This window comes from Microtus pennsylvanicus, chromosome 14 (assembly GCF_037038515.1).
Source record: "Microtus pennsylvanicus isolate mMicPen1 chromosome 14, mMicPen1.hap1, whole genome shotgun sequence".
Classification (NCBI taxonomy): Eukaryota; Metazoa; Chordata; class Mammalia; order Rodentia; family Cricetidae; genus Microtus; species Microtus pennsylvanicus.
The window spans coordinates 26,645,318-26,672,641 of NC_134592.1; the positions used below are offsets into that span (position 1 = coordinate 26,645,318).

The 27,324-nt window shown below is 38.6% G+C and overlaps 1 protein-coding gene across 50 annotated transcripts in view; it reads right to left on the reverse strand.

The window, feature by feature from the left end:
* The window catches only part of Nrxn3 (neurexin 3), a 1,550,418-nt gene that overhangs the window by 158,383 nt on the left and 1,364,711 nt on the right, over positions 1-27,324 (reverse strand). For all 50 annotated transcript variants that reach the window (XR_012907734.1, XR_012907733.1, XR_012907732.1 and 47 more), the window contains one exon: positions 16,908-17,079. Coding sequence is in view for 42 of the 50 variants with exons in the window: in XM_075948192.1 (XP_075804307.1) it covers positions 16,908-17,079 (172 nt within the window). In the remaining 8 variants the exon portion in view is untranslated. The remainder of the gene's footprint in view (positions 1-16,907; positions 17,080-27,324) is intronic.

Here is a 27,324-nt window from a genome sequence, read left to right on the forward strand (position 1 = left end):
AGAGAATAACGGGAAAACTGTGTGTCTCTAAGGAACACACTGCGATTTCCACAACAAGATTCTTTGTTGTTGTTTGTCAGTTTGTTCTTATTTTTGTTTTGTTTCTTTGTTTTGTTTGGTTTTGGGTCTTTCTTCTAAATTTGGTTTTTATTGGGAGGAGGGGTGGTTGCAAGGGAAGAAGGCCAATGCAAGGGGATAGGGAGATAAGTGGAAACAGAATGCATGACGTGAAGATGCGCAAAGAATCAATAAAAGTAAAAAAAATATATCTTTAATCATATTTGTATGTATATTTGTATGTATATTGGGGGGGTATGTGCACATGAGTAGAGGGGTCTGCAGAGGCCAGAAGATGGGTGCCAGAGCCTCTGGAGCTGGACTTACAGACAGTTGTAAATCAGGTCTTTTGCAAGATCAATATATGCTGTTAGCCACTGACTCATCTCTCCTGTCCTCAGGTTTTCTTATAAACATGTAGATATATTAAAAACAGGTGTTGCAAAATATTTTTATCAATCTACTTTCATAATCTGCAACACCCATGATGCTAATTACTGATAGATCTTAAGTACTAAAGAATATGCACGGCATTGACAACCACTGACTCCTCAGGAGATAAGTGTCTAGAATCCAACAAGCCACTAAATTATTTAACTTTAAAGGTTCGGTGATCACTAAGTTTCTTATACTATTTGAAACCTATGAATTTTAGACATATCAGTAAAATATCAATAATGTCCTGCCCTCTCAGTCATTTTACTATTAAATATACAGTATTAAGTCTTAGCGATCTAAGAAACATATCGAAAATTATTTCAAACCAAAGCTCTCTCTAGGAGCTTTGTACTTGCTAAGTAGTTGTAAGCAATAAATAGTCAGGGTTTTAAGAAATAATTTAGAATAATTTCAACTGACATGCCTAATCAAACAGCCTTTGAAAAAAATTCAAGGCTAAGAAATCAGACAGATCTATTTTCCTGGTGGGAAAAGAGACAAATTATGCCATCTCAAACATTTCACATTAGACTAATAATACTAGTCTATACTGTACAGATATTTCTGAACCAACCAGGGAAATGTACCAGGTGACCTAGTATTTTTACCACCCTAATTACTAGGTTCCTTTGAATTTCACTCTTTCAGAAACCTGCTTTTATCTTTGCAGTAATGATCCGACACATCAAAATCAGGCTTCTTGAGTGACTCCATCTGCCTTCTCGGGTTCATGTGGTATCTGTTGATGTTCCTTGCTGTCTTGTCAGAGAGCACTTAAAACATTAGTGAGTTTAGGGTGTGATTAGGGGAGGATCTGACAGGAGAAGAAAGAGCATGCTTATGTCGTGGTTTCAGGATTTGATTTCTTATTTTTGGTGAAGGCGGGCTGGTAGCTTGTTTCAATTCTACTAAAGTCCTCGCAAGAGTTTGAAGTTTTGAATGAGGCTGGGAATATCCCATCTAACCCAGGGATGCTGTGTAAAGACTAATCTGTGAGGCTCAGAATGGAAAACCAGTCAGTAAATAATGAAGAAATATAACCGTGTCTATATTTTTGCTCCTGTGCTGATCAGAAACTGCTGAAGTCCAATTCTCACACTCTAGAAAGATTAGGGAGGAAGGTGTGCTTGGAACAAATGCTTAGAGTAGCTTGAATTCAGCTGCTGAGGACGGAAGCGAGACTAGAGTTTCCTTGGAGGGTTTGGGTTCAGGGTTGGCCAGGATTCATGGTAAATGTGTTGCCAAAGCACTTTGCTCGGCTCAGTTGACTTATTTCAAGAAGAAGTCTATTAAGTGTATTTCCAAATTCCCTTTATGGACTTACCGGAGCTCAAAATTCTCAGAGGTCAGAGAGAGGAAAAGTCACAAAATGAAGCAAATCTGTTGGATTCCTTTGTTCGGCCTCCCCTAGGGAAGCTCATGGCTCCCTGAGAACCATATATTCCATCCTGTGAGTGCCTTTATACTCATCTACACCAGCAGCCCCGTGTTAGCCACCATAACCACCCAGAAAATTCGGAGTCAAAGTCAGCCCTTCATTTTAAACATCCAAAGGCATTGCATTTCCATCTCAGTTTGCGTTTCACTTATATAAACTGCCAGCAGTTTTGTACAAATAAAGAAAAATTAGACAGATACTTTTAAACTTTGGCTGTCTTAAGCTTTATAGATGTGCTTTATTTCACATTTCTATTTATGTTAGATGTACATATGGTTTCTAAGTCTCCAAGACACATGATCTGTCTTTTCCCTCCATTTTCTCACTGTGTCTGGATGAGCTGGGGAAATCCATGCTTTTGGGGAAAAGAAAACCACCTAATGGTGGTAATAATTATTTTAATAAAATAAATTTTGTTTTAACAAAAAAATCCTTCCATTATTTTTAACCAGTTGATAACAAAATATTTGCTATTTTTCTATTACATTAAAATACATTCCCTTATTCGGGGCTTACAAAAGGAAATCTTTACTAGGATGTGTGACACTGTAATTTATAGGGAGACAGAGAGTTCAGATGTAATTTTTACATGGCATTTCCTACATTTGATTAACAAAAAACAGACTTGAAAGGAAACCATTTCTATGTCATTTGAGTTATAGGAAACAAACCCAAACCCGGTTGGTCTGCTTTCTATTTGGGGATTTGAAACTTTAATTTTTGATGGATGGCTTTACTGAAGTTAACCTCAAGGTCACTGAGATGCAAAGGAGTCCTGTTTTGCACATATAATTCAGTGTGTGTCTTGGTTTGAATTTTTAGATTAAAACGATCGTTGCATCTGTTTAAGATGCCCAGCATGGCCTGATATCTTGATAAAGATGTAAATAATGAGGCGAATATACAGTGAAGGGACACAGCCACTGTCTCATACAATGATTTTTTTTTCTTTTTATAAGATCACTTCCTGTTTATGGTCACTTGTGAATGTACACAATGATGCTATAATGATGGTCTTTGTGTTGTACCGTAGGCTTCTAGGTTTCCTCACCCTTTATAACTACTTTGCTGATTTGCAAGGGAAACAGTACTTGATTTCACTTATATGCAGAGTCTACAAAAAGAAAAGTCAATGCACAGAAACCAGGAATAGGGTGATAATTCTAATGATGAGAGACAAGGGGAAGCAGGAAGCTATAGATCAAACTGGGATTTTTTTAGTTTACTTTAAACACTTTAACAAAATTCATAGCATGTTTGTTGTTGTATTGTTCTTTTGATAATAGTGAACTAGATTCTAAAATCTCAGAATCTTCATGGCAGGAGGTAGGCTGAACCTTACGTAAAGATAGTCAGCTCTCACGACTCCAACAAAAGACATCAGGACAGACAACTGATGTCAAGAAAATGAAGGCACCATTTTTGAGAACTCGAACACGCAGAGAAGGAATGGATCACAGAAAAGATGTTAGGTGTGTCTGCCACCTTTGGAGAGAGGGATTCAGAAAGCTGGCTAGGTCACTGACTGAATGCCTATGAATTCAATAAAAGAGCTGGCAGCTTCTCAAGGGAGAGGGAGGAAAATCTATTGGGATCGCTTCAGCTTGCAGTTACACAGGGGCAGTAATAGAACTTGGGAAACAATGCTTCCCATGGTTATCATCAGCTCTCGCTCTAAGCGAGGTATGGTATAACATACATGAACACAGGATTCAATCTGTCCTTTGATGTTAAGGATGGGAAAGAGTATTTGTTGTTATTGTTGCATATGTGTGTTTTCTTTCTTTTTTTTTTGTTACTGGTGGTGGTGTGTGTGTTTTTCCTATTGATTGTATCTGATATCTTCAAATACATGTAACTAAATTCCCTTTCCAATTTTGTGTCTCTCCAGTTATTGATCCCAAATTAACCCCACTAGCATTTCTGTTTCTCTGTGTAGTTACACTACTGAACTATGTATAGAATATTGTCTCTGGGGATTTAATTCATTCACTGAAGATTATCTTGGTCCCCCAATTTTAAGTAAATAAACAAAATCCACAATTAGACTGATGAGTCAATAAAAGCATAAATGTAACCTTCAAAATAAAAATTAACTCTTTAGAGGTCCCTCAACTCAACATGACCCATTAACAGCTTGTTCATGTAAAATCATGTTGCATTTTATTACAAGACTGCTGTGCACATTCCTAAATAGATTATCTGTGGTTGTTTTTGCAATAAAAGTACAGGGTTGGATGATGACCGGAAAGACCTTCCCTGCAATATCTATTTTGTAGGTGCACATATACAGTATTTATAAATGTGATGTATAAATAAAATATTTACAGTTTAATGTAGGGTTTCAAAGGCTATAAAATTACTATGTGGCCATGTAGAGAAAAAGTTTTCAAATCATTGATCTAAATAAAACTCTCCAGGTGCCCCTTGGTATATTCAAATCAAGGTTGCTCCCATCATCAACGAGCTGTGGGACCCTGGTATATGCTATTCAATAGCTCCCAGGCTGGCTTTCTTTATCTCTAAAATGCCAGGAATCAAATCTCTTTCTAGATGTTATAAGGATTATTTTCAGGGTTAATACTGAGTGAGTGTTGCCTTCTGTCAGTATTATTTCACTGAAGTCCTTTACTGAAGGATAGCTTCTAATAAACCCTTTTCTCTCCCCAGAATATTCTGTTTTCAGACATTTAGAGGGATTTGCAATGAAGATCTCGCCACTGATATCTATGAAAACCACATTGCCACACTGTGATTAAAATGAAAACAAATTTATCTCATTTAGAAATGGAGGGTGGCAGTCGCACAATGGGCAGAAGTACTCATCTCGCAAATCTCTAATAATGGGAACAGTCAGTATTCTGCCTACGCTGCCACGTCAGACACCCTCGTAAATTTGCATGTGAATTTATATTTCTCAAGCAGAAGTCTGAGCTCTGTATACAGTTCCAGCTGGAGTGCTTCAGTGGTCACCTTTGGGTTTTATTCAGTTTGCTGCTTTTAACAATGAGTAAACACATTTGACTCTCCCACTGACCCTGAGTCTGACCTCTTCGGTGCTTCTATGTGACGGGGGCATAACCGTTCTATCCTAATTGCTTCCCACTGAAAGGTGGAACAAGAAAAAGAGTTGTGGGGAAAAGAAGTTTGTAGAATCACCAAATTGGCACTTTGGGAAAAGCATCTGTAGCAAATGTACAGGACTTCCCTGAGTTCTCAGTAAAAAAGAGTGAAATTAGTACTTCTCTGCTAGAATGGAAAAGTTCCATCAAGTTATATTTGTTTATAAAATACGGTTATGAAATCAGAAGCCCAAACTCATCAGATTATACAGATTTCATATGTACAGCGAGTTTAATTCTATATCAATTAAGCTGTAATAATAATATCTTTTTAGTTCCTCCAGTATAAAAAATATGGATTTTTCATGCCACAGTTTACACTGTGTGTGTCTAGGAAGGGTAGCCAAAGTGTGTTGACATGATTCTAGGGAAGCTAAGACAGCTTAAACTCCACATACGCATCTCTGTCTGGTAATCAAGTATCATTTAGGCACATGAAGGTAACTTCATTGACTTATTATTGACTTCTTTCATTGACTATTATTCACTTAAATAATAACTGTTTCACTATGTGCAATTCTGGGTACAGGATAAGGTGGCAGGTTTCTTTTAAGACACATGATCTTGAGCTTTGGTTCTCCACATATTAGTTTATGACGTGGGAGAGTTAGCTGATCTTAAAAGGCACCTATGTGTCTATTTGCAAAATGATGTCATTTAACACCTGTATAAATAACCTTGATTTATATACTAGTTTAATATCTTAGGACAAATTCCCATATATCAAATATTCAGGTTTTCCTTCTCCCTTGATCTCAAGTGTTTTAGCATAGATATCATGCCCTTCTTTATATCTAAATTATATGTATGTATATATATACATATCCTTTTTTGTCTTATGCATGATTGCAGTACCTACCTCTTGGGTTTAGAGTATAGCTTGATTCAAAAACTCAGTTAAATATATGACATTTTACTGCTCAGTAGAAATACTATGACTATCTGTTCATGTGCTCATGTGTTCATGTGTCTTTCTTGAATTATCTAAAAAATACAAAGCTGAGTTTCAGTTTTCATGGTATACCCATTGCCTAGAACAGGTCACGTGTAATATGTAGAATAAATATTTGTTAGATAGTGAGTAAATTTGAACTAAAGGGATGCCTCTATACAAATCCATTCTACTGATCATGGTGGAGGAATACCAACATCCAGATAAACAGGCTTGTATATTTCTGATATTTAAAACAGTGATTCATATTTTTAACTCATTTATAGGAATTGATATAGGTTTTAGTGCTTGATTCCTGTGTAATTGCCAGTGTCTTCTTGTGTATCTAATCCCAAAGTCGTCTTAGGCAGCATTGGAATTTGACAAACCCCATTATCTAGACTGATATTAAGGATTTATGGAAGGTTGTGTAAGAAAGAAATGCATCTCACACAGCAGATTGTAAACATTACTAGTAATTCAATGAAATCTAAATTAAATCTATAATTTGAAGATTATGAATATTTCTTTGTCCTTGCCTTACTACTTTCTTCCCTTCTGACCTCCTCTCTACTTTTGTTAGCCTGCTGTGGTATTGACAGGCATTTTAGAATACTGGAAAGTCTTTATCTCTCTGTGATGAGCTGCAATATGATTATAATTGATAGCATATAGCACTATTAATTAATCTCTCTACTTTATAAAATTATAAAGGATATAATACACACATACACAATTATACACACATGAGTATGTAACTAGAGAGTAATAACTAGAGAGACCCTTAAATCTTATACAAAATTTAAATATGGAATTCAGCCAACTCTAAGGTAGACAACAAACAATGACAAAGAAGTCATATGAGATAGTTGGGTTAGTAGTCCTAGATAATCATAGATCCCAGAACTTTTATTTACAATTGAACTATAACTTCTGAGATAATAGGCTCTCCAACCTACACTACACACTAAACTTAGATTTACAGCTACATAGTATTTGATGATTGCTCTAATTGAGAAGAGCATCGTGTGAATTATAATGTTGACATTATAATAGGAGCAAGCTGCTATTAACATTTTTATGTCATGTGATAGGTATAATTGTAAAGTCCCATAAAATGTGATCCTCCCACATCTCCAATCTTTAAAGCACTATTTCTAAGGTGTGACTTACTAAGTATAAGCATAATAGGGGGAAATGAAGAAATCTTGGTGCTACCAAGATGGCTCAGTTGGTTCACGGAGCAAATGGATTTGTTGCCAAACTCAACAACTTTAGTTAAAATTTGGGATCCCACACAATAGAAAGGGAAAACCAACAATTGTAAGTTATATGTTTATACACATATAAACACAAAATTATTTTGAAAAAAGAAATAATTTCCCTTATATTTCTCATTAAAAATATCCAGAAATAATTCTCAACTTTGTATTATTTGTACTACCAAGCTAATTGACTAGAGAATTTAATTTAGAACTAAAAATATCATATGCTTGCTGGGGGACAATGGTTTTACCCTGTAAATATTTGTTTCTTGTAATTGTTTAATAAAATGCTTATTGGTTAGTAGCCAGGCAAGAAGTATAGGCAGGGTGACCAGGCAGGAAGTATAGGCAGGGCGATGAGAACAGAAGAATTCTGGGAAGAGGAAAGATACAGTCTGCAGTCATCACCCAGACACAGAAGAAGCAAGATGAGAATCCCTCACTGATGAAAGGTATCAAGTCACATGGCTAACACAGACAAGAATAATGCACTAATATAAGTTATAAGAGTTATGAGAAGCCTGAGCTAGTAAGCTAACCAGTTTTATAATTAATGTAGACCTCTGTGAGTTTCTTTGGGGCTGAACAGCTGCAGGACTGGGCAGGAGAGAAACCTCTGTCAACATATGCTTTTTAATTAACAAAATTCTACTTTCTCTAAATCCCATTGTAGCTTACTAAGAATGAGGGCTAACATAAGCCAGAACCCAGACTGAGCTGTTTATAGTATGAAGTTCAATAGGAGTATGTAGAAAAATTACTCTTTTTCTGAACAGCCAATAGACTAAAAAGCACACCCTGTTCACAAATGAATTGGGTATAAATAATGTCTATAGTTACAGTAATTGCTACCATATTATCTGATATAAATCTTCATTATTATAACCAGCTCTGTTGTGTGTGTTATTTAACTCCTGTATAAATAACCTTGAGTTATATACTAGCTTAATGCCTTGGGGCAAATTCCTATATACCAAATATTCATGTATTTCTCCTCCCTTGATTTCAAATGTTTTAGCATCCATATTATGTCCTTCTTTATATCTAAAATTTTATATATGCATATATATATTCTTTTTGTCTTTTGTGTTTTGTTTTTCAAGACAGGGTTTCTTTGTAGCTTTGGTCTTGTGTGTGATTACACTTAATTTTAGCATTAGCAGGCATCTGCAGTTTCCACTGAAATGCTTATCATCTACTAAGGGACATTTACAGGGAGGAAAAAGGCTCTAGGCATGATAGAAATAATTGCATTTAACTTGCAAGATGCATGGCTATTTATCTTGTGACTGGGAATTCACTAAGGAGAAAGGGTTGTCTGATAAGACAAAACATAAAGAAAAATATATGAAGCATCCTTTCTCCACTTCCCATCCCTCAAGCAAGACCATCAAGCAGTAAAAAAGACTTCCATTTAATAAAGCTCCTTTTGCCTGCTTAGATATGGCACTAGGAGGTTTAATGGGATCCTAAAAAAAAAGAGGCTTCCAAAGCCCAACAAATGTCACTTAAGATATGGATAAAGGTAAACATCTATGGATCCAGAGAAGTGCTATTTCTAGAGTAGGCACCAATTGGAGATTTAGCTTCACAAAAATAATTCCAGGGATTACCTTTACAGAAAACAATTATAATTTGAAGATTTGAGTTGAGGCCAGAATTTCTAAATAAGCCACAGAATTGAGTGCATTACAGCCTCAAAGGCCCAGGTTGTATACCAGCATCTCCAAGGGAAACCAAACTTAAACTCTCTAGGGTGTTTCCTAATCCATAAAGCAAAAATAAACCCCACATTCAACTTTCAGGGTATTTCAAGGTCAAGCAGTTTGTTTTGTCTGTGAATGTGAGTTAATGGCAAGAATGATCTTGTCTACAATTTGGTGTGGGCATCTCCTACTCCATTTTGCTTCTTTGGTGCAAACCCTTCACTGTGGGACTCTTTTTACAACTCTAGGTTTCTGAAGAAAGGGAAAAGAAGCAAGATGGAAACTTGCTTCTTTGTCAATTCTCTGTCGTTCTGAGTAAACTTCAATGCATAAGATTTTCTCAAACAAACAAACAAAATTATCAAGAACGTCAGCGTAGGGATTGGGAGACCAAAGCAGCCACATAACCTTAGACCTACAGACTGTCGGTCCTGCCCTTGAGATATGCTGGAGTGAGTGTGACACAGAAATTGTGGGCGTGAATCAACTAAGCTGGGGTCATAGGGGCACTAGGAGAATGAACTGACAACAAGGAAGCCTGCATGGGACTGATCTAGGACCTCTGCATGTAAGTCACAGTTATGGAGCCTGGTCTTCTTGTGGGACTCCTACCAGTGGGAGCAGCAGCTGTCTTTGATTCTTTGGCTGGTTTTTGGGACCCTATCCCTCATACTGGGTTGCCTTGCCCAGCCTTAATACAAGGGGGGAGGGGAGATGCTAAATCTTACTGTGACTTGGTATGCCATGTTTTGTTTTATACATGGGAAGCCAGCCTTATTTTGAAGAGAAATGGAGGAGGAGTGGAGAGGTATAGGGGCAGAGGTGAGGTGTAGGGTAAGGGGCTGGGAGGAGAGGAGAGAGGGGAAACTGCAGTAGGGATGAAAATAAATATTAAAGACATTATACTCAGCTGTGTCCAACAAGGGAGAAACAATACTGAGGTGACAGCTGCAAGTACAGTTATCTTCCTTGAGTGTTTAACTGGGGCTAAAGAACACTGGGGGTAGCCCAGCAATCTCAGTCCACAGTCTTGAGTTTACAGATAAAATAACATGGTTTCGTTTTGTTTTTGTTTTTATGGTCAGGGTTGCTGATGGATTTGCTCCATAATCATGTTGTCAGAGAATACAAATATAGCTTAATAAAGGGTATACTGTCACTTCTGCTTAAGAAACACATCTCTGGCAGCACTCCTTTTGAAATTTCCCAAATTGAATGTCAGTCTGAGCCATCATTTATTTTTAATGGGAGAAAATGAACAACCCTGGACCTGGGGCACAAAGAAACATCTCAACGATGGAAACTTACTCAAGGTGGTAAGAGGTGAGTGAAGAGGAAGTGGGTCTTTGTCAAAGCACATAGAAAGATTCCGGAAGTCTACGTTCAGTCACCATCCTCTCATGCCTTTCCACAACTCTCTGAGTCACATTGAACTATTGTCCCTGTGGCTGCATCTTATTAGGTAATGTCAGAAGGTACACGGAGATAGATGGCTAATATTCTATTGATAACATAATGGAGACTTTGACAGTAGAAAATAGGCAAAAGGAAATAATACATAATGTATTGTGTCCTATATTGTTTGATGGGAGCTAATGAACTATAAAATTTAAATAAAAAACATGTATTCGAAGTATGTAGTGCCAGGGCATAATTTACAACAAAATAAAAACCTCAGAACCTCACTAATACCAGCTCCATCACATTTACTGCGTGGTTACATGTGCTATACGGCTGTCATGTCAGACAATACTAATAGGATTGTTAAGTCTGAAAGATGAAAACAATGGTTTGAGGTTCCTAATATCAGTGATTATTAAACATATCTGCATCGATAATTCTCAATGCCTAGCCCAGTGTGTCACAATTTTTTAATGTGACTCTTGTTACAATGTAAATTTCAACTATCTAAATATAGACCCTAAAAGTTGGCATTTTAATGGATACAAAGATCATCATCATCATCAGCTACCACATTTACACATGAGGCTGGTGTCTGAGTACTGGAATTTCACTGTCATTTCCATGGGACTTTAACGTGAAACTAAGTAGACAGTAGTTTACCATTTAAATGTACACATAGGTTGTGTGATCCAGTTGCCACCCAAGACTAAGTAAAGGATGTTAAAGTTATTTGACAAAAGAAACTCAAATCTTGTGAATCTTAATTCAGACTTACAAACTTGAGAATATTCTGCAGTGCAAATATTTAGAAAGTATTGGTCTGATTGATTTATTGATATGTTTCCTGCCTGCTTGAGGAATTTACTTACGAGAGCATTTTTTTTTTTTAAAACCTTTTTTTTTTTAAAGATTTATTTATTTATTTATTATCTATATAGTGTTTTGTATGTATGTATGCTTGCAGGCCAGAAGAGGGCACCAGATCTCATTACAGATGGCTGTAAGCCACCATGTGGTTGCTGGGAATTGAACTCAGGACCTCTGGAAGAGCAGTCAGTGCTCTTAACCTCTGAGCCATCTCTCCAGCCCACGAGAGCATTTTTTTAAACGTAGCAAAGAATGTTCAAACACATTAATCAAATGAGCTTTCCTCTAGCTGCCTTTTATCTCCGCAGTCTTGAATCCAAGTTCAAACACAGCTTTTCCTCTTGATTGTGTTTGTACTTTTTTATTCCTTTTGTAGGACTTTCCTATCTCTGCTTGCCTCCTGTTGAACTGAAAGGAACACAAACGCTGAACGGATGAGTGAGCAGTGAGATGAGGCTTGCATCAGTGCAGGCTTCCAATCTCGCAAGGCCCGGCATGTTTGCAAGACAAGCCAAGGAAAGAAAACCCCCTGGCTAGGAATTAATGAAAACCTAAGGCCTAGGAAATTTTGGTATCTTATTGACGGTTTATTTATAGTCTTCTTTTTTAACTCTTCCATGTCTTGGCATGAGGTATATATGTGCAAAATCTCTCGTCTCCCATCATGTCCTCTAAACTACAACAGAATGGCAAGTAATGGAAATAAATTTTAAGGCACTATTATTAATTTAATGATTTTGTTGTCATTGATGGTTTTACTCTGAAGTGAAGACATGGTGGAAACCTGCTACTTGCTCACACCGGGCAGAAATCACAGATGCTATTCAACATCTTACGATGCTCCCGAGAGCATACCACTGCACCAGCTATAATGCATGGCAGAATCACTTAGCCCAGAATGTGAATAGTACCAAGGTTCAGAAACATTACTACTGAACCTGCTCCAGGCATGGATTTCTGTTTCAGGGAATGTTTTATTTATTCATCACCAAAGACAGTGAAGTTATCAATAAAATAAGAACTCAGAGATAGCACAATGGACAGGATGTTTGAGGTGGTGCTGTATGAGGATCAGGTAGGAATCTTGAGTCTGTCCTCGTGCTATTGAGACACTGGGCAAGTTGTCTAGCCTCTCCGAATTTTCCATGCTTTAGATGAATGCCTTCCCAAAGGTCTAAAGACTTGGTTTCCTGGATGGCATTATTAGAAGCAGCTGTGTACTTACTTATCATCAGTGTGTCCTTTTGGGAGGGTCTTAGACCAATGTGTATCTTCTCTTTTTTCGGAAAAATGAGGTGAAATTTCTTCCACTATGTGTACATTCCACAAGAGACTCAGAAACAAATGAGTCTGCTCAATCTTGGACTGAAAATCCCAGAATTGTGAACCAAAGCAAATTTTCCTCTCTTACAAGTTGGTAAAGTTAACTGCTTCAGATGTTGAATACTAACCCCTTGATGCATAAGCTTAAGCACACTTTTTTTTTTTCTTTGTGTTAGTTCATTGTTTTTCTGTGTTAGTTAATTGTCTCAGGTATTTCAGGAGATTCAAAGAAAACTGACTAGGAGAATGATGATAAGAATTTCAGTCAAGAGTACCTCAATTGACTTGATATACAATATCAAAGGGAAAGATCTATGAGGTCTAGTTCTTCTTAACAAGCTCTTGGGTGGGAAAATAGGGGTCCTATGCATTTGGAACTCCTTATTCTTCCTTTCTCAAAGGGCTGGCTTTCACCTGACAAGTTCGTAGGGTACCATGACCAGGCCCCTGACAGTCCTGGTGGTTCAATGGCCACCCACTCGCAGTGACGAGTGAATGGTGAACAATCCTATTCAGCTGAGCCTCACAGGGGGCCCAGAGCCAGGGTTAAAATTAATTCCCCACATTCTACTCACCTTTCACCTCCCCTCCCTTGTCCTTACCAAGGCATTGTGTAGAGAGAGCAATCAGAGGCTTTATAAGGCGTATTTGTCAGTGCCTGGATGATAGCTCCGAGCTGATTCTCTTTTTATTTCCCTCTCCTCTTCCTTAGCCTTTCTATTTTCAGGTTCAAAGGAAGAAGTCATTTTTGAGTTCAATCCCCCAGAATCAAGTGATAGAAGATCCCAATTGCTATAGAACTATTTCCATCTTGGCTACTCACTGATTCACAAAGAACCAAGGCTGCATGTTCTGGCCCCAACTGGGCTCTCAATATTTCACAGTAGGATGTTTCCGCAAGGCCAAGCAAACGCCTATAAATGGCTGTGGAAAGATTCAGGAGATGACCCATTCATCCTGATTTTCAGTTGGTCCCTTTGGATGTGTTGAGCAGGAGTGACTCACGAGAGTGTGCCCTCGGAATGAAGCAACTGCAGTGACTAATTGGGAGAAGCTACTCTACATGAAAGAACTGCCCCCTTAAAGTACACATTACTCTCAATGGCCCATGAGAGCACTCTGCTGTCATGGGGAGGACAACTTGGGCTCACTGTGTTAATATTTGTTTTCTTCCTTAAATGTAAATGTTCTCTTCCACTTTTCTTGACAACTACCTTTGTGTGGCTACTAAAACTGATCTTTTATGGTGAGATGCTCCTGAACTTTCTTGATAGTTGCTAGTCATTTGCTATTGTCAATATAACATAATGATTTGGGGAAAAGGAGGACATGTCAATTTATTATTTTTTTTGGAGAAATTATGTCAAGATTAGATAGATTGGTGCTGTGCTGCTTTCTCGGAAACAGAGACCATTGTGGTTCTAAGTTCAAACTAAACTAAACTTTTTAATATTGTGGTAATGATTCCTTAAGTTTAGTTAAATGCATTCTTTCAATCTCATAAGACAGAAATTAAGATAATCAAGGTCCATGAGACTGTTAGGAAGTCTTATAAGACTTTTGAAATATAATATGGCTGTAAAGACAGAAATTGATCTAGGGCAATTCACATTTATGGTTATGCACTGTTAAAATCATCTCATCATCACTATGGGGTCAAGACTAAAAAAAAATACGGGATCTAATTGGGAAGAGGGTAACCTTGTCTTCATTTTGTTCTTCAGTTACTATGTAATCATAGGCTGGCAACAGAATCTGCCTGAGTGTGTTATTTTGATTTGAACTGGAGAATAGAAATATCTAATTTCCCCAACTCATAGGCTAGCAAATAGTCAAAATGAATCATGTGTAAAGTGAGCAAGTCTAGTAATGTAGCTATCATTTATTGTCTGCTTACATTATCATCTAGCTTTTGTTGAGATTTCACATGTGTTCTTCTCACTGAACCTGCCAATGACTCTGAAAGTATCATTACATCTATACATCAGGATTGCAAACCAGATGGGTGGTGAGTCTCAGTGCCTCATGGAAAGTCTGGAACTAGATAAGCAGCAAAATAAATACAAGGGGAAATAAATGAGCAGTTCTGAAGAAGGAATCTGATGCATTCCCAACACTAAAGAAATCATCAGAGGAGAAAAATCAGAACTGTTAGAAATTCTTACCCTTATTTCATGGTTCACTGTTATTTTATCTTGAATTATATGTGGGGAAAGGCACCAAATATTTCAATACTTAGGGCATTTCAAGGTCTTAATCCAGTTGCCTGAGACATACAACTGATAAAAAAGAAAAAGTTCTCAACTCATCAGGTGTCTCTAAGGCACATACTGCTAACTGCAAGGCTATACCCTGACAACAATAATAGCATTTATTACAGCTGCATGAGAGTTACCAGTGACGCTAACAGTCGTCAGGGCAAGTTCTGCCATTAAAGACAGGTTTATCCTGCTCTGAAAGCCTGTGGGAGGCAACCCATAATTTAGAACTAACGACACAAAGGGAGAGGTGTGCACCAAGGGTCACCGGTGTTCTTAGGTATCTGTGACTTTAAAATGACCACCCTAATGCTTTCTCATTGCTGGCCACACATGTGAGGAGTCTCCATTGACTCTGAGCAAGGAGTTAACATCAACTGAGGAATCTTTGAAGTTCTTCCCAGAGACACAACAAACCTCACAGCAGCAATTTTAGTGTCAATGGTAATATACATAGAGAAAGGAAGATGGATTTTCTTTTTTCTGTGAGCAAATAAATGAACAGCTTTTAAGGTCTCTGGTATTTCACTTCCTCTTCCCTCCTCTTTTGACTATCACATACCCCAGGGTTTAAGCAAGAAACATTTGAAAATAAAGTCTATTCGTGTCCAGGGAACGTGGGTGTTGACAAAAAGTTGCAGCAACTCCTAGCACCTCTGGCTCTTTCAGATGATCAAAGATAACTTCCCAGGGGTTAATTTTTGTGACAATCTAAAAAAATCCTACCAGAACTCCATCACTGGCTGAGCTGGCTGTTGGGGAAAATCCAGGATGACAGATATGTGAGTAGATAGGGTAATTGATTAATTAGTGTGTTTATTGCTTCGGTGCCTTGGGACAATTGCTTCCATAACTCTTAAACCAGGAATGAGGAGAATCTGGATATTAAAGAAGATCCAAGCAGCACACACTATTGATCGGCTTTTAAAATGTAACACTGATTTAAAGCATGAAACCTCAATCGTTGCCTTTAAGCTACTGAGAAAATTATCTTGGGCCACAAGTATACAAGTTTATGGTGAATATTTCTTTCAGGCCTGATAATTATTAACTAAAATGCCCAGAATCCTGAAAATGTAATTTAAGCTTCATTATCAGTGTACTCATCTTGGTGTTGAAGAAGCGAGAGAAAACAGACAAAAATGGGGGAAATCAGAGCATCATACAGTGAGTTAGACATGCATCTTGTTCACATTAGTGAAAAGGGCCATCTCCTAAGCTATTTTCTGTCATCTGTCCATTAGGTTGCAACGCAATTATGGAGTAAAAGCCCCTCGCTGGGTATTCTCCCTTCTCTTTTTAGAACTTTCATGGCCAGGGCTCCGGACTCTTGGTAGGAGACTGGAACGATGAGAGAGGAAGCTAAGGGACTATTTGAATGAGTTTCTCTAAAGAAGCAACCTTCTCTCTCCCTGCCCTTGGTTTGCCATCTGGTTCTGGGATTTTGCTGCTGCACACACCAGGGCTGTGAAATTCAAATGCATGATTAGCCCCTCTGTCTCCCATGCCAGCGTGCTTCCTAGGAAATTCACTGCTAGGACCAGACTCTAAAGAGCAACACAGGCTTAGTGTGAGCAAGAGAAAATCACTTGGCAAATTCAAATAAATAAAAAACTCTGCTCTTGATTCTTCTCATTGCTCCCCTGAGTTAATGCTCATGAATTCAAGTTTAATAAACTTGCTGCTCTATTCTCTCTGCCACCTCTTGCCATCTGTCCCTGCAATCACACCTAACAATATAGCACCACATAGACCGGATATCTCATCCATTATCTTATGATTATCAACAATCCGCCAGAACAAGGGTGATGTCCCTTTCTTCCACTAGAAACCTTATAATATTTACCTTCAATATGAACCAGTCAGGCAGCATTGCTTTATCAAATCATTTGCAAATCAAAATGTTCAGTGCATAGTCAGTAAGTCTCCAGAAGCCACTTATACTGCCCTAATCTTAAAAAAAAAAATAACTTTCTTTCTCAGACAAAAGGCATTGACATATTCTTTGCCTATAAACTGGCATCAGTCATGAGAAAAAATGTCATGGCTGTCATAGGTATAAGAGGTGATTTGGGGAGGCCAAAAGAGAAGATGTTACCTGTAGGATAATGTTCATTCACTGGCCAGTTGTCCACCTGAAGTGTGGCATTGCCGCCATTTCTGGTAAAGCGCACCACGTGGTATTTGCCGTCATTGACAGGGGTCCTCTCTTCTTTGATGGAGATGTCCACGGTGCCGATATTGAAGACAACTCCAATTTTCCCTTGTTCCTGTAATAAAGAAATACAAAGGGCATGATTGTCACTGACTGCAGGGTTTACTCCCTTTAACGTTGATCCTCCAACTAGCAATAAACTTGTAGGTGCCCGGAGGGAGCTGTCAGTATGAAGCTAATAATAGTATCCTATATTTCTCCATGGGCTTTCATCCTGAACATAAAAAAAAAATAGTATAAAGCCACCCAAATTGTTCTCACTGCCTGAGCAGTACAAGTTACAGCATTCAATGACCGTCGGTGAATACTGATGTTAATGTGACAGAAATCTCGACAGTGAAGCCCGCTTCGGTGAACATCATTTCTGAGAGAGGGATTGGGTCTGTCTTTTAAAAGAAGTTAGTAGAATTATTTCACAATTAAGATTCAGGATCAAAGAGAAACTATGAGCCTGCCTTCCCATTTTGGAATATTCAAAGTAAAGGGGAGGGGTACCAAAATCTTAGAATCCAATGTCTGAGAAATTGATATCATAGACCAGGTCCTTGATGCTTTCTGGGGCTCCAAGTCACACTCAAAAGGTATTTTGCACAATGGGCAATGAAATTGTGCAGGAGTTTCCAGAACTGGTGACTATCAATCTTCCTAGATTTCTAGCCCTATTGTTCAGTTAATCTAAAGATAAAATATATTCTGGAGCTTTCACTACACAGCAGAAGGTACCATTGGTAGTTCAAACTGACTTTGGAGGCAGAGAAATTGCAATGGATTCTAGAAGACAGACATTGTGGCAATGAATAGGAAGATGATGGAGATGATGCGGGTGGAGATGAGATCATCCACCTCCAGAAAAAATGCCCGGAAATGCTGAACTATACGTCACAATGCTATTATAACACTTTCTCTTACAGCCTAATAATTGGTTATGACTAAGAGTTGGAATTGGTATTCACAATGAAACAAAATGAAAGTGGCCTTCCTGGTCAGATACAATCAACTTCTTTCAACCTCCTAAAAGAACAAGTCAGCTCGGGAGAGTATCAGCATGGACAGAGTAAGAGAGAAGGGCGAATATTTTTTCTCCGTCTCTCTAGTTGTCTGGCTTATTGGCACTAGGCTGGGCACTTGGTAGTAATAAAATTTAGTTGCCATTCTGATATTTACAAATCTGAGTCACAGGATTTCTTCATCAGCTTTTCTTATTCACTATGCTTTTGTTCGAGGAGTGAAAGGGGGGAGAAATGAAAAATAGTATAGTTAAAGAACAGGATTCACACTACTTAGGTTCTAGGAAATTTTTATAGATGCTCAGATTTAATATTCCTTCATTCACTCTTTAATTCATTCACGCAATACATAAATGTATTCTTAAGCACTTAGTATACCTATAAATTAAGATTTCTTGCAGAATGGATACTGGTTTCCATATATTTTGGTGCAATTAATTTAGTTTCCAATGAGATATGCATTCTTCAACTTACCATTTATTTTTTTTGTCTTTTCCTATGGAGATACATCTCACACCTGATTAAGTAAATGATCAGCACCCAAGGGTCTTGGTTTTAGAAGGGGATAATATAGATGTACTGATGAATCATGTTGTCAGAAATCAGAAGAGCAGACCCGGGGTAGACATTATTGTTTCTTTTGTGCCCACAGAGTTTGTTGCACGACGTAAACAATTTCCTGCATTTCTAATTCTGTAAACCTTGTGAAAAGTGTTCCAATGCCTTCCCGCATGGCGACTAAACAGACTCATTTCTGTTGGTTGGTATCAGTGTGATCTGGGATTTGCTTCGGTTTGTTTCATCTCTCTTTTAAAGAACGTACCTAGCCCTGGGAATTATTGATGTAATGGTCACTATGATAGTGTCTTTATTACAGTGTTCATGGTCATAATGAATCATATTATGTTAGAGTTCAACTTTTTTTCTCTGATCCTCAGGGAATCTGGCAAGAACATAACGCATTTGTTCTGTCTTGGAGAGGTGGCGTTTATCATTCATTTCTTTAAGGATATGGGAAAGAATGGGTAGGTGGGTGTTCATGCCCTCATAGGGAAACAAGCAAGGGTATAAAAGCCTGAATCAGCACATATTTACAGGATGACAGAACTGGAGGAGTTAAAAAGCCATAACTTCAGAAGCCATTGCTCCTCTGCCCACCCTCCATGCGTAGGCTGTTTACTGAGTTGCAGTTCTTCCTTTGAGAAACTACTACATCAATCCCGTATGCGTGGAAAAGCCTGCTAGTGATTCAGCTCAGCTGTGAGTCACTAATTAATCATGGCTGGAGAACAGTGTTAGCGTTCTAAAGGGAATGGAGACCTCAGCGCTTGGCAGCTTTCAATGACAGAGGGGGCAAAGGGCAGTTCTGGCTCACGGAGTTCGTTGATGGGCAAGATATATTCTTGGGCAGATTTTCTGCAAGATCTATAATAGATTCAGGACAAGAAAAGATTTAATCTCTGCCAGAATAAATATTTGGTCCTTATCTTAGGTGCCACACATTTGCCATTAGAGTCGGGACATTCAAAGGATCCTAATCCTGTCAGCACATTGGCAAATGCAGTGTAGACCCTATTCCCAGACTGTTTCTCTTTGCTTCTCACAGTGGTAAATGTGACTGTGCTAGACCTCAGATGCGGTCGCTTTATTTGCAGTAATAAGACTTCATTATCATCATTTCCTTGTCATTTGTCATGGGACCACAGTGGCATTATAATCCATGGCTAACTGCTTCGTTGCAGTTCATTAGAAGTCACGGAAGCCTTGTGGCAAATACCCATATAGTTGCCCAGGCTTGAATCGATCATAGCAGCTGCCATGAAAATAAACTCCTGTGGTTCTCGTGTCTACAGGAGGAAAGACGTGAAGGAAAAACACATTAGCTTCACGTCATCTCCCCTACCCCCACACCCAGAGCTTATGGCAACTTAACTATTCTGAACCCATTATTTTACCACTTTTCCATTTGTCAAAGGACTATTATAATGAAATAATATGGTTTATGTGATGAACACTGCAGTAGTTGACTTTCTCTTTTACTAATATGTATGTGTGCATATGTGTGTTTGCAGGTTTGTATACACAGTGTAGAAGCTGGAAGAAAGCCTCAGCTATTCTCTCTGACACAGAGCCTCTCAGTGGCCTGAAGCTTACCCATTGGGCAAGACTGGCTAGACAGTGTCCTTCAGAGATCTTACTCCCACACACTGTGGTACAGATACATGCCATTATGCCTGTTGTTATTTTTTTAAATGTGGGTGCTAGTGATTAAGGCAAATGCTCTATAAACTGAGCCATTCTATCATTCTTACATAATAGTATTTTCTAAGTTAAATATATATATACATACATACACACACATATATATATACATACATACACACACACATATATATATACATACATACACACACATATATATATGAGATAGATGAAAATGGGGAGACTGTGTAGTCATTTTCCCATAAAAAATGACCTGTCGAAGAGCAATCAGGGTTCCCTGACCTCTGGGAAGCCCAAGGACCGCCCACCTCTATCCAGGTCTAGTAAGGTGAGCATCCAAACTGCCTAGGCTCCCCCAAAGCCAGTACGTGCAGTAGGATCAAAAACCCACTGCGATTGTTCTTGAGTTCTCAGTATGATGAGGGAGGGGGACTTGATCGGGGGAGGGGGAGGGAAATGGGAGGTGGTGGCGGGGAGGAGGCAGAAATCCTTAATAAATAAATAAATTAAAAAAAGAAAAAAAATAAAAAGAAAAAAAGAAAGAAACCACTGACTTAGAAGAAAGTAAAAAAAAGCTGTGGAAAAATAAATGCGGGTGAATTTCAGGATTTTAGTCACTGGAATGCCCTCCTGATTAAAAAAAAAATGACCTGTCATTATTAGTGAATTTAATTAGTTCAGTAGGGTGATCATGCATGGGTTTTTAGCACAGTACAATAAAATACCACCTCTAATTTATTACTAATAATAAAACTGCATGACCTTTGCAGTTTACTTTATAAAAGGGCATGTGATGAGAGGGAGGGGCAAATTGCTGTCCCCGAAGCCTGTTGTGTGGATTACGTGTGAAGCATCTGCCACACGGCTATGCATACTTCCAGGTTGCAATATGTCTCTCCTTTCTCTTCTCATCAGTGTAATTGGAAGTAGTAGTGTGAGCTAAGGCCTGTTTGGTTTGGCAGGCATTGCCATCAAGATCTATTGTGAAAATAAATATAAATTTTTGCAAACAGAACTTTTTTTCAGGGTTGATTTCCTGTCACAATTTTGGAGTTGCTTTCTTGCCACATTTTTGGCACCTTTTATAAGCCTTTTGAACACAAGAAAATGTAGTTGAAGAAACAGCGTGGCTATAAATTTTAATAACTCCATACCCTTTACCACCAAAGCTGGTACCAAGGCAATCGCTTCAATCTGTGTTCTTTCTTGATATTAAAAACAAAGACAAGTGGTAAATCAGAAGACATTACCAATCATTTTCACGTGCATTCAAGAAGAAACCTGAATGGTACAGAAACATCTGCTTTCCACAGTGAGTGAGTCATTCCTTATCAATAATGACTATTTATGAGCCCACCTGGTCCTTCAAAGGAGCCTAGATTCAGCTACCTGATCCTCCTCAATCAGCCACATTATGATTAATATGGTCTACATAACCCCAGGGATGCTATAAGCTCTAGGGTGAGGACTTAGGAGCAGAAATATACAGGGGCAAAAGACAATTTTCAGGAATGAAGGAGGAGCTCCCTGATGGCCATCTCTTCATTTTTTCCACAATGCCTCGAAGGAAGGCGACATGAACCATCCCCTACTTCAGAACATTGCAGCTGACAGAAACAAAACAGCACTTCCCAAATGTATGCCCAGGAGATGTTCACTGGAAACAGCTCTCCATGTTGCCACAGTTCGATTTCTCACAAAACTGTCTGTTCAGTAATAGACAATAACACAATAAAGCCACGTGTAAATGATGCTTCCGTGCCTATGCACAACAAGACCTTGGCAATATTCCAGTCCATTTTCTACTAAAAAAAATAGTCAATGGTACTATTTACTCCATTCTTGTAGTTCTCCTAATTAGAGGCTCATAGTAAGAGCAACCTTTTGCATTCCTTTGCGATGGACAGGCCCAGGAGCTCAGGGGCAATAATTGTCATTGTTCAGTCTCATATATAATTTCTGCTATGAGACTTGCCAGTGCCCTCCCAGTGCTGTGAATCACTTCCCCCAGAAAATTCTTAGTAGTGGTTGCTTTGTCATTTTGGGTCGCTGAGTGAGGGTGGTAGCAAATTAACTTACAATGGACACAGCTGAAGAACATTGCTTGTGTGCTTTGAGCACAGAGTGTTCTAATCCACCATTGCTGCATGACAGTCACATCCTGCATACTCAGTATATATTTTTAAATAGGATTGTCTCATAATTTCTCATAATTACCTATTATTGAATATATGTGAGAAGAAGAGTGTCTAAGGCCAGACTCTAAGTAGGTCTGACTTGAACTTAGGGGTTCTCCACTGAGGCACATTCCTATCCCGTGTATTACATGTTACAGTCCAGTGTTAGTCAGGCCTCTTCATGACAGCAGTGTGCTCTGAGGGGGATGAATCTGGGTGATATAGTCAATGCACAAGCATCACACGGTGGGCTTACACTGTCTGATACAGGATTGATGTTCACTAAGTGACACAATGCCACAGAACCACATTTCTACACATTATCTCTGTTGACTAAAATGCCACTCTATAATGTATGACCATATTTATATCAAAAGTTATTCTCTCTGTATAAGCATACACTTCATGTCCACCTCAGTCCCAGCCATGTCATCTAACTTTGGTATTCAAGGAACCTGGTAATTAAGGTTCTTTGAATATAAAATTTTTAGCAGAGCTCAGTACATGATTATTAGATGAGTGATGAATTGAACTGTGTGCTTGTGAATTTTAAAAAAGAGCATCTTTGCCACTGGAGTCTAAACAGAATTTTTATAGTATTAGCAAAAATAGATCATTATAAATATGCTCAGATTTCATAAAATAAAAGCAAAACCTATATTTTCATTTTGCTTTATAAATGCAATGTGCAAACACATAAGATTATATTTATGAACTTATCTTGTTTATAGAAAAATTTCAGTTAAGGGAGCATTTCTTAACTTTCTTAGAAATAAAATATTCTGCAGTCAGTAGAACACAGTTTGAACATTTGGGGGCCTGTCATTAGTCTTTCTAGGAAGATCATTACCTTAATTTTTAAATGAGATGACCACCTTTTTCTACGGCATAAGACAATTAATAGTTGATAAGGACTAGAGATGTATTTTCTCTGTGTGGAGCTACATACTATTAAATGATTGGCAGAATGGAAGAAACAGGACATCTTCAAGAAATCTCACTGAGAGGAGCATCCCGGAGCCATTCAACTCACAAGATTCCAGCCATGATAATGTGGACTTCCATTGCCATCTGCTGCCAATGCCCTCTACCCATTCACCTGAGGAGCTGGAATGCGGCCATAACAGAAGGTCAGGGAAGAAGAAAATATGTATTCTGGGTTCTAAAACAAGTTGTGAATTAGATTTTTTTTAAAAAGAGACTATTGAGACTCCTCATTATTTCAACCATGTACTGTTGAGCAAATCTCTCAACTCTCTGATTTTCAAGCTACCTTTATAAAAGTGAGAAGTGTATTACCTAAACACTGTAACATCAGATGCAGTCTGACTGTGATGAACAAAACCATGGGAAATCTAAACCAGGATCTACAAAGAATGATAGAATGATGATGTTAACAGTGGGGCATAGGGGGTAACAAATAACGGTGTCTTTGAGGATAACTGGGTGAAAACCAGTCTTAGCGGTAACACGTGAACTGTAGGCATGCACGCGCCATTCACTGTGGATACTGCTCTACTTGGAATGACTATATCTCATTGGAAATTAACCCCAGAATCTTTACCAGCTGTCCTCAGAAAATTCATGCTAAATGGTAGATAAACTAATTCTGTTTTCCTAGATCTGTGCAAGTTGCAATGACCTCTGCACCCATCCCACAAAGTTACAATGACCTCTCCTCCCAACTAGAGAGGTACTTTCCCTAGTGTTCCGCTGATGTCTGCTTACAGGAGGTCAATCAATTAAAGCGGATTAGATGTACAATCTGAAACGCTAACAGAGGGCCAAGGGAGATAAGACTGATAAATAGCTCAAGACAGCTCCATCTCCAACATTAAGCAAATTTTAAAGAGGATGACAGTTTCGGACAGAGGGAACTCTGACCTAAAGAGAAAAGAATCACGAAAGGACACAGCAACCGGTCCAAATAAAAAAAATGCAAATTACAACCACAGCTTTGCTCGTCACCAGTAACAAATGGCACCCTGAGTCACTGGGTCCTTCAAATCACCCTGAATGTCTGCATCTCAGTCACTGGCTCATTCGGTCAAGTTTAAATATAAGCTAAAATAAGATGTTCATTTCTGGAGGATAACCTGTGTTTTGCCAAGATCTGTGGCAAGCTCCTGGCACTAAGCAGGTGACAGGTGAAAAGACAGTGCTCCAAGAAACCCAACACAGACTAACATCTCCTAAAAATGCTTTATGGCACCTCTGCCCTAAATCTCTGATAGATTATCAAGGACCACCAATGACTTCAGTAGAAACCTCAAACTCTGTTCTCATAGTAACAGAATTACAAGTATCAAAATTAAAATGCACATTTCAAATCATCTAGAATTCTCCTAGAGTACCTTGTGTAATATCTACATGTCAACAAAGTACAGTCTCAGAACCAAAAATCAGCACCACCTATGGAAACATTAGAATTTTAAGTCATGGGCCTAATGAAGACCTTCTGAAGCAGAAACTTTGGAGTGGGACTTGGTGATGTCTGAGAAAGCTAATGCAGCAATACAGACGTTTGTTTAAGTTTGGAAACTGCTTCCTTATGTTTGTGTCTCAATTCTGCACGGGCTCTACGGGATTTGTGCTGATTCTTCTCCCTGATCTCTCTAACCCTCTTACCCACTAACTCACTGCTGTGACTGCCTAGAAAAATTTCTAAGTACTTTTCAACTGGCATAATAATATCAGCTGTCTCCCAAGTCCTGCCAACTCATGACCTTTTACTTCTAAGTGGGTACTTTCAGTCATTTTCTCCAAAGATGCATGCATCTTCCTTGGAAGTAGGTATTCTGGGCCAAGTGAGGATGAATATAAGGTTTCTTATATAAGGAACTCAGCAAACAGTAACCCTTGAGCCTTGCTATGTGGCAGTAGAGAAACCTTTAGTGACTCTCCAAAGGGCTTTACTATTTATGTCTTATATATTTATTATATCACTTAGAAGTGATAGTTGTTATGATCTCAGGGTGAACGGATCTTAGTGAATATAAACACAATCCAAGCATACTTTCTCTAGTAGGTAAGACACTCTCAGCCACTCCCACAGAGAAATCCCCACTAAATACTCTAGAGAACTTTCTGGCCGAGGAAATAAAAATCCTGGTAGATACATTCAAAATAGAGATTCAGTATGATAAGCCAAAGGATATAGAGTGTAGGTTGTAGCAATTTTTAAATGATTTGTTTGAGGGTGAAATATACGAATTTAGAGGAAACACATAAACCTGGACCAAGGATCAACAGGCTCAGCTGTGAATCTATTTGCTTTTTTTTTTTTTGTTTCATAAATAAAGTTCTGTTGGGATGTGGCTATACTCATCAATGTCCCCTTTTTGCTGTATTGTTCCTGGATGCCTTTGTACCAGTAGAGCTGACAGCTTTTTTTTTTTAATTCACTCTCCAATCCTCTACAGAGATAGCTTCCTGACCTTTATTCTTACTTTGGCCAGTAGCTTATGTTTAAGTATCCAATGAACTCAAAGGAGCGTGGAAGGTCAAATGGGGAAGATGTACCCTACCCACTCATTTACATATTGAAGATACTCCAGACTGGCCCCGTTGTTCTGGACTGACCCACTTCATTCCTTTTCCTTATTTACTTTACATTGAGACAACTGTAGAACATGCTGGGAATGTGACTCTCAGAAGTAAGAAGCTACTGGCTAGAGCAACAAAGGCTCTGTTACAGACCTTCCACATTTCCGGCCTTTTCCATTTCCCCTGGAAAATAAACCCAGGTGCTTGCAGCGTACAGAGATGGGATTCCATCCAACACAGGCAGCTTAACCTGGACCTTAAGGGACAGGTTCCCAATGAATCGTAGGCTTTCCTTATCAACTGATGCCTATCATAAGGCATAAACCCCCTTCGTGGAACTTGGCATGTGTTGGGGGAATTTCTGTCTCACTGTGATCAAGCATGTTGATAATCAGTGCATTACAAATCCCCTTCATAACTATTATCTGGCAGATAGAGTACAATTCTAATAAGGGGAGACAAGATATATAAAGAATCCAGCAATTAAGCACGAAACTAATCTGTCTCGGATCCCACTGAGGGTGGTCTAGACACTGAAAGCAATTCAACTTAACACTGTTTGGAGGCGGTCAGCTGTGGATGCAGAGAAATAAATCAGAAGTTTCTGGCGAAAGATGAGAGTAGCTGGCAATAGCCTGGTAATGGAAGAGATGGGGCAAAGTTGTAAGTTATTAAAATTGCAATGATATGACATTACTTCCAGAAACTGTATCTAGTTCTACGTGAGTGACTCGTGTATGTGTTCAAGGCCTGAGACTCTAAAAGACAGCACGCATCAGTCAGATGTTGGAATTTCACCTCATTGTATTAGATAAAATGAAGGAGGAGAAGAGCACTGCGGCACAATGAATATCTCAGCCTCGAGGCCCCAGTGCATCTGCAGGACACGTGACAAATGGTGAATAATGGAGCACGTTCAGTCTACCTGCAAGGGGAATCTGCTGCGCCATCATCTTGGAATGAACACAGTAAAATAAGGGCTCATTTTTCCTTTCCTTGTTATTGTAAACAAAATGGCCAGGAGACACTCATATATCAGTACTGCTTGTCTGCACACAGAGACTGTGGGGTATGCATCCTGCAGATAGTGTTACAACTGAGTATTTCATCCAGGTGATATTTTATGGTCATCCCATTTGTCAAACACCATGACTATAACATTCCCTCTTGGGCTAGATGAGCATTTCTAATTCAAAAGGTTGATTATGAATTACTCCCAATCACCCTTTAAAAAGACAGAGAGAGAAAAGAAAAGAAAAGGATGAAATTTAAACATCCGAAGAATATCAGGGGAGACAGAACAACTGACCTCCGAGACAGCATCAAAGACTCTGCACGTGAGAGTGC